General features: G+C 41.1%; 1 protein-coding gene across 7 annotated transcripts in view; it reads right to left on the bottom strand.

The window, feature by feature from the left end:
• Window positions 1-2,630: 2,630 nt before the first annotated feature.
• Window positions 2,631-9,106, bottom strand: part of FAM193A (family with sequence similarity 193 member A) — a 179,506-nt gene continuing 173,030 nt past the window's right edge. For all 7 annotated transcript variants that reach the window (XM_040335313.1, XM_040335307.1, XM_040335311.1 and 4 more), the window contains 3 exons: window positions 7,760-8,573; window positions 5,604-5,685; window positions 2,631-3,513 (listed from right to left, as the gene is read on the bottom strand). In XM_040335313.1, the coding sequence (XP_040191247.1) occupies window positions 3,420-3,513; window positions 5,604-5,685; window positions 7,760-8,573 (990 nt within the window). In that variant the 3' untranslated portion in view covers window positions 2,631-3,419. The remainder of the gene's footprint in view (window positions 3,514-5,603; window positions 5,686-7,759; window positions 8,574-9,106) is intronic.

Raw genomic sequence — 9,106 nt, 5'->3', positions numbered from 1 at the left:
TCTGTCAAATTTGCTCTCAAATGTTTTGTATACACTTGTCCTCGTTTCAGCAAATAGGATGTGACAGGTCTAGGACTCCAGGTACTTTGTCCTGAATTCTTGGGGGTCACATGTTTACATATTAACACGTTCGCCTGGCCAGATTGCTGCAGAGATGCAGGCAGACAGGGTTGGTGTAATCAATCTGAAAACGCATCATATGGTTCCACTGCAACAATTTGGAAGCAACTACACCTTACCAGTGGTGCACTGAAAGGTCACATTGTAAATGAGCAAACACAAACATAAGTGCCTTAAAAGACTTGTTAAAAAGAAAAATTAATGATTGTGGCAGCTGAAATTCACCTTCCATGAAAGAAAGAACCCGCCAATCCTGCCCTCTCCTGAAAATACTATTTGCCTGGATGTTTTACTGACCCCCCTTACGTTTATACTTTCATTTACTGACTTACAATTGTAGGCAAACGTTTAGGAACCCCTGACAATTTCCATGATTGTCATTTATAAATATTTGGGTGTTTGGATCAGCAATTTCATTTTGATCCATCAAATAACTGAAGGACACAGTCATATTTCAGTATTGAAATTATGTTTATTGGATTAACAGAAAATGCGCAATATGCATCAAAATGAAATTAGACAGGTGCATAAATTTGGGCACCCTTGTCATTTGGTTAATTTGAATACCTGTAACTACTTAGCACTGATTAATTGGAACACAATTGGTTTGGTGGGCTCATTAAGCTTTGAACTTCATAGACAGGTGCATCCAATCATGAGAAAAGGTATTTAAGATGGCCAATTGCAAGTTGTTCTCTTTGACTCTCCTCTGAAGAGTGGCAACATGGGGGCCTCAAAACAACTCTCAAATGACCTGAAAACAAAGATTGTTCTACATTATGGTTTAGGGGAAGGCTACAAAAAGTTATAGCAGAGATACAAGCCATCAGTGTCCACTGTGAGGAACATAGTGAGGAAATGGAAGACCACAGGCACAGTTCTTTGGTAAGGCCAGAAGTGGCAGGCCACATAACATATTGGAGAGGCGAAGGATGGTGAGAATGGTCAAAAACAGCCCACGGACCACCTCCAAAGACCTACAACATCAACTTGCTGCAGATGGTGTCACTGTGCATCCTTCAACAATTCAGCACACTTTGCACAGGGAGAAGCTGTATGGAAGAGTGATGCAAAAGAAGCCTTTTTCTGCACACATGCCACAAACGGAGTCGCTTGAGGTATGCAAACGCACATTTGGACAAGCCAGCTTCATTTTGGAATAAGGTTCGGTGGACTGATGAAACAAAGGTTGTCATAACAAGGGGCTTCTGCATGGTGGCAAAAGAACACAGCATTCCAAGAAAAACACTTGCTACCCACAGTACAATTTGGTGGAGGTTCCATCATGCTGTGGGTCTGTGTGGCCAGTGCCGGTACTAGGAATCTGGTTAAAATTGAGGGTCACATGGATTCCACTCAATATCAGCAGATTCTTGAGAATAATGTTGAGGAATCAGTCACAAAGTTGAAGTTACGTCGGGGCTGGATATTTCAACAAGACAACAACCCAAAACACTGCTCAAAATCTACTTGCGCATTTATGCAGAGCAACAAGTACAATGTTCTGGAATGGCCATCCCAGTCCCCAGACCTGAATATCATTGAACATCTTTGGGGTGATTTGAAGCGGGCTGTCAATGCTCTGCAACCATCAAACCTAACTGAACTGGAGATGTTTTGTAAGGAGGAATGGTCCAAAATACATTCATCCAGACACTCATTACAGGCTATAGGAAGCGTCTAGAGGCTGTCATTTCTGCTAAAGGAGGCTCTACTAAATATTGACGTGATTTTTCTGTTGGGGTGCCCAAATTTATGCACCTGCCTAATTTCGTTTTGATGCATATTGCGCATTTTCTGTTAATCCAATAAACCTCATTTCACTACTGAAATATTACTGTGTCCTTCAGTTATTTGATAGATCAAAATGAAATTGCCGATCCAAACACCCAAATATTTATAAATAACAATCATGGAAATTGTCAGGGGTTCCTAAACTTTTGCAAACAACTGTATAACAAGGATAAGGACTTCTGACGTTCCTCTGAAACTCCTGATCCGCATACTTGTTTCAAATCCTGCACATTGTGATGCAAGTGTTACTCTGTGGTAATGGTAACTCCCATGCAGTGTAAATATGCAAGGAGAGAGAGAGCAGCAGCTCTCTCCTCCCTGTACTATTGCCGGCAAAACATGTCAACCAGTCACGTCATCGGTTGGTAGGAAGTGGGTGCCTGCACAGCTTTCGGCGTTGCCGGAAATAGCACAGATAGCTTCAGCAAGGAGGAGAGAGGCATGCGGGCTGTGCTCTCTCTCTCTCTTCGCTGAGTCGCACTGCATGGGAGCTGTAGATTACAAATTTGAATCAATTACATAACAAGTTTAAAGTTGCTTTGTTTTCGCCATCTAGATTTTGAAAAAAAAAAAAATTGTATGGACCATGTTATGCTTTGGTGGTGAACCCAGCATACAGTTTATCAGCAAACTTGCATTTCCATATGTGAAATCTGTGCACCCTCTTCCTGTCAATACAACTCTTACAATAAAAAGACACAAAAACCAGACAGTCCTTCTGCCATACTAATGTATTCCATCTTTCAAAAAGAAAGAACTGATTTTAATATTACTTAACAATATGTTAAAAAAGTAGCCACTTTGGCGTCAGTGTTAATACAATTATACACTCTATAACAGATTGATAGTGTGAGTATTTTTTTTTTCCTTTTTTTTATCCTCTGTTACTTTCTCGTTATGCATGTATTCTTTCACAAGCTGGCTACAAGAGTCTGGAGGGAAAAAAAAAAATCATCAGAACACAAATAGGCGTAACTAGTACACTTCTTTTCGACAGTAGATTGTGTGAATTGGAGAAATGCTTGTCTGTTATGAGATCTTCTTCCACCATGACAATTGGGGAAGGAAGGACTAAGTGAGCACTATGGATTCCATTCCAATCGCCAGTAGTCTGTGTAACCGAATGTAGCGTACTGCAGGTGTGACATGGACCATTGTGGAGGATGCAACTAGTTTTTGTTTTATGCCTCTAACCAACCCAAAGAACCATTCTCAAGTCCGAGGCCAAGGCAATAAAAGAGGAGAGCGTATTGCTACAACCAAAGTCTTACTCACAGACTACAAGCACACAAGCTAACAAATTCAGGTAGAAAGTGGCATATTCATTTTTTTTTCAGATCAGCAAGACTCATCAGGCCAAGGGGGTTCAGTGCAGATCCACACAGCACTGGGGACAAGGCAAGGCAGTACTGGCTCAAGGCCTGAAAAAGCACTCAGAACAGCAGGGCGTAATTCAGTGGGATTGGTTCCTGCAGGGTGAGCCCCCGTCTTTAATGGTTTTCGGTTCAGTGTGCAGCATAGGTGGTCTTCTTCAGGCTGAAGTTGGACCAGTTGATGGACAGTCTTTGTCTAGTTTGCCGGGCAGAGTCTAAACAGAACCTGCAGAAAGACAAAAAAACAATACAACCTGAACACTGGGAAATTCACGGATGTTTCAAAAGCTGGATTACAGAACAAAAATGGAAATGTAGCATTTAATTAAGTTTTGCAGGGATTGGGATCGATTCCCCTTATACATGGCACATTGTACAGTTCAAACCAGTTGGATTTACTGTATCTGCAAACTGACTTAAAAAAAATGTTGCAAGTTAACTAACCACTAAATGACCAGCTGCTGCAGTTATACTGCGGCAGGTTGGCTCGTCTGGGCAAAACGACGTAGGTATACGTCGGTTGCTTTAAGACCACTAGGGGGCGAGCAAAGACACTTGCCCGTGATGTTCGCTGGGCACTTGCGAACACTCCAGAGAGACACAGAATGGAGATCTGTCAATGTAAAAACAGATCTCTGTTCTATCAGGGGTGAGGAGACACATCTGTTGTTCATACCTAGTATGAACAGCGATATGTCTCCTCCTTCAGGCAGTCCCACCCCCCCCCCCAGTTAGAATCAACCCCAGACCTCAAGACGCCCCAACAGGTTATGTTTTCAGAATTTCCCTAAGATGAAATGGCTGTGGCAATTACTAGGGAAGTGAAAATTAAATCACCTGTGCAAAATAATGGCAAGCCTGAAAAAATGACCTGTTAGGGCTCCCTGAGGACTGGAGTTGAAAAACACTGCCCTAGGACACACATTTTGTCCCCTAATGTTAACCCCTCCCCTGCCAGTGACATTATTACAGTAATTTATACAATAATGTCAGTAGTCCCAAAAATGTGTCAGAAGTGTCCGCCGCAAGGTCGCAGTGCCAATAAAAATCACAAATGGCTGCCATTACTAGTTTTAAAAAAAAGCCATAAATATATCCTCTATTATGTAGACGCTATAACTTTTGCGCAAACCAATCAATATAAGCTCATTGCGATATTTTTTTTACCAAAAATATGTAGAATACATATCGGCCTAAACCGAGCAATGATATATATATATATTTTTTTTTGGGGGGGGATATTTTTAGCAAAAAGTATAAAATATTGCATTTTTTTCAAAGCTTTCAGTCTTTTTTTACAAAAAAAAAAATCAAAACTGCAGAGGTGATCAAATACCACCAAAAGAAAGCTCTATTTGTGGGGGGAAAAAAAGTAAATTTTGTTTAGATACAATGTCGCATGACAACGCAATTGTCGGTTAAAGCAACACAGTGCCGTATCGCCGAATATGGTCTGGTCATTAAGGGGGCAAAACCTCCTGGGGCTAAAGTAGTTAAAGGGTTACCATTTACTACTGCCTTAAATACCAGGAATAATAATACCTATACTGGCAATCAAATACTTTTTACTGAATGAGGGTGCGTTGCCCCACACACCAAGGCCACTGGTATTAAAACTAAACTTATTCAAATTAAAATAAAATGTATTGGTGGTGTGTATGCATTTACTTCAAGGGAGGATTAGTGGTTTATTGATTGGCAAATGGCATGGGCGATGATTTTTGTGGATACAGTCACCAGAAGAAAAGATCCCTCCTTTATTGCTCATAAGTTTACATACCCTGGCAGAATTTATGATTTCTTGGCCATTTTTCAAAGAATATGAACACCACAAAAACTTTTCTTTTACTCACGGTTGGTGTTTGGATGAAGCCATTTATTATCAATCAACTATGTTTACTCTTTAAATCATAATTCACAACGGAAACTACCCAAATGACCCTGATCAAAAGTTTACATACCCCAGTTCCTTATACTGTGTATTGCCCCCTTTAACAACAATGACAGCCTGAAAGAAGTTGTAAAGGGTCGTGTTTTTTCACCTTAATGCATTCTATGCATTAAGGTAAAAAAAACACCTGGCAGTCACTGGCCCCTCAGCCCCCCGTTTTTCAGCAGGCTGGTTGTACACAAGCTGATCGATCGACCAATCTGTTCATTAATGGTTCGAAATGTGTGTATGGCCTGCCTTAGAAGTCCTTGGTGTAGCAGCAGAGATTTCAAACGCAAGTATGTTTGAGCTTTATATAAGAGATCACTACACACCTGCCAGTTTACTTTCACAGCCAAAGTTAAATTCACCAAGTTGACATTTACCTTTTAAAATATTCCACTTCTCTTTCAGTCTCATCCATTTCCACACTATCGAGGTCAATGTCTTTTGGAAGGAATACGTCATCTGGAAATGAACAAAAGTCACGATTTAGTCCACAAAGAACAGGCAATAGTACAGAAATCAATGTGAAGGGAAAACAGCCAGCAGGTGTTAATACTGAAATTTAAAATAACCCTTCAGATTTCCACCAATTTTTTTATATCCAATTTTGTATATATTACAATACTGTCACCTCCACAAACATATTTTTTAGCTTGAAACAGCAACAAGTAAAACCTCAAAGTCTAACCCAACATGAAATTCCCAAACTTAAATCTTCTAAATGCAAATGACACCGCAACTGCAAGAAACAAAGGCGATACTTTTGATGTCTGAAGTAGTACTGCAGCTTTCAGTGGATGTTGTGAAAATGCTATGAGAATAGACAGGACTTAGAATGAAGAAGAATGGGCTTAAAATGGAAAAAAAATGGACTTTGCAAGAAAAGGACTGCAGTATAATATTTGTGACATATCAGTTGTTACTTCATATGTGTGCAGAGGAGTCCTTGAACCAATACTATGGGGATACCATACAGGCACTAAGAGGTCTCATTTGTCTGTTCTTGCAACAGCCCTGAGTGTTGAAAGTCTAGGGCAGACATTTGGCAATATCACAAAATGCTGAATTCTGACAAAATTGGTTATACATCATAGCCGCTTCTCTGAAAATGTAAGCTTTTAATTCTCTCGATCTATATACACACACTACAAAAGTTTTACGCAGGTGTGAGGAAATGGCTGTAAATTAAGAATGCTTTCAGAAACAAAAGTGTTCATAGCTTATTGTCATCAATCAACAAAATGGAAAATAACTAAACAGAAGAGACATCCAAATCAAATATTTGGTGTGACTACACTCTGCTGTCAAAGTGACATTGTTCTTCTAGGTAGACTTGCACACAGTTTTTGAAGGAACTCAGCAGGTAGGTTGTTCTAAACATCTTGGAGAACTAACCACAGATCTTCTGTGGATGTAGACTGCCTCGGATCCTTTTGACTCTTCATGTAAACCCAGACAGACTCCATGATGATGAGATTAGGGCTCTGTGGGGGCCAAACAACCACTTTCAGGACTTCTTGTCCTTTATGCTGAAGATGGTTCTTAGTTTGCTGTATGTTTGGGGTTGTTCTCCTGCTGCCGAATAAATTTGGGGCCAATAACACACCTCCCCGATGGTATGGCATGATGGATAAGTATCTGCCTGTATTTCTCAGCACTGAGGACACCAATGATCCTGACCAAATCTCCAACTCAATTTGCAGAAATGCAGCCCCAAACTTGTGAGGACCCTCCACCATGCTTCACGGTTGCCTGATCTCCACAAGTTCTGTGCCGACGACACTGCTGAACATTTTCTGATGTCTAGGGGATGGGAGCATGATGCGTCTTTCATCGGCTGCATTCAATTACCTTGGCTGACCACTGTATCTACAGTCCTGCTTGTTTCTTTGTGCTTCTTCAAAAGAGCTTGAACACCACATCTTGAGACACCAGTCTGCTTTGAAATCTTTACCTGGAAGAGACCTTGCTGATGCAGTATAACTACCTTGTGTCTTGTTGGTGTGCCATGGCGTTTGACCTATGACATGAAACTGTCTTTCACAACCTCACCTCACAGTTTTAAGCCTCCCACACAACGGTTTCAGTTGACGACTATTTGAACCTACATATTAAAATTGATGATCACTAGATTTAGCTTGGCATAGTTGATTAACCATACACCTGACACTAATCCTACATGACTTTGTGCAAGTGCAAGAATTCATGCTGGCTTGAAGCCACAGGGTAGCCACACCAAGTATTTGATTATATATATATATAGATAGAAAGAGAGATAGATAGAAAGAGAGATAGATAGAAAGAGAGATAGATAGAAAGAGAGATAGATAGAAAGAGAGATTTTATATATATATATATATATATATATATATATATATATATATATATATATATATATATATATATATATATATATATATATATATAGCATTCTTGCTTTACAGACGTTCACACCTGCCTAAAAGGTTTGCACAGTACGGTGTATCTACACATACATGCAAGAAAACACCAGTGCTATATATTTGTGACTTCTTACCAATTGAGTTATTGACTTTGTCTCCTTTCTTCTTCTTATTCCTTTTGCTCTTGCTCTTAGGCTGTGGGGATTCAGCGGTGGTCTGGATCTTGCTGTTCTGCTGCTCGCAGATAGTGATGGACTCGCTTACTGCCACCGGCTTCTCCTCCTTCATGTGATTCAACTGCTTTTTGTGGTTACCATTGCTACCCTTTTTCTCTTCCTTCTTCTGTTCAACCACAGGTGCAACATCCGATGCGGGGGCTTTGGTTTCATTTAGGGTCTTCGGTTTTGGTGAGACTTCATGGAGTTTGAGGGCGTCCGATTTCTTCACTTGTTCCGGACTGGGTTTTGGAACTTGTGATTTAGGTTGCTTTTGTTTGACATGATTTTCCTTGTGATGGACCAAATCCAGAAGAAGAGAGAGCTGCTCCTGCTGCTTTGCCTTCAGCTCTTTAGCAACGCATGGCTTTGAGTCTCTACCGTTAGAATGAATTGGTAGCTCATTTACTGCCTCTGGTAACAGAAGTGGCTCAGTTTTTTTAGTCTGTTTGCCAGGGAGGGGTACACACACTGTATCCTGCTCCAAGGTGCCATTGGGGAGTGCTTCGGAATTAGGTTCTTTAGTGGGGACAGAGATGGTCATCAGCTGATCTGATTTATGAGTTTCCCTATTGGATCGATCTTTTTTCTTTTTCCTCAGGGCCTGAAACTCTTGATGTCGGCGAAATTCCTGTTTAAACCTTTCCTCGTCCTCGCGTTGCCTTTGCTCTTCAAGAAGCTGTACCACTTCCTGTTCTCTGGCTTCAGCTTCCTGACGAGCCTTTTCTTCCAGCTGAATATAAAGGGAAATTAGACATAAATATATTAATATATTATTCAAGACAGGTGTTTATGTTTATACGTGGACTCTTAATTGAACTGCATAACAAGTCATATTCCATTGGCGGGGGGGGGGGGGGGGGGTCTAAATTGGAGACTTCTACCTCCTACCTAAATGTTATAGCAGCCCATCTCAGCCTTATAACCCCTATAGAACTCTTAAGCTACTTTCACACTGAGGCGGTGCGCTGTTGGCAGTAAAGCGCTGCTATTTTTACGTTTTTGTGGCGCTATTCTGCTGCTAGCAGGCGCTTTTAACCCCGCTAGCGGCCGAAAAAGGGTTGAAACCGTCGGCATTGATTTCAATGGGCGGTGTATACGCTGCTCCTACAGAGGCTCAAAGATGTGGCTGGCAGGACTTTTTTGAGTGTCCTGCCAGCGCACCGCTCCAGTGTGGAAGTCCTTAGGCTTTCAGACTGGAGTGAGAGGAAAGGCTCTTTCAGGCGCCAATTTTTAGCGCCATAGCGCCTCAGTGTGAAAGTAGCC

The sequence above is a fragment of the Rana temporaria genome, chromosome 1, assembly GCF_905171775.1.
Source record: "Rana temporaria chromosome 1, aRanTem1.1, whole genome shotgun sequence".
In the NCBI taxonomy this organism is placed as follows: Eukaryota; Metazoa; Chordata; class Amphibia; order Anura; family Ranidae; genus Rana; species Rana temporaria.
The sequence above is the reverse complement of the archived record's forward strand: the minus strand, read 5'-3'. Positions and strand labels throughout refer to the sequence as shown.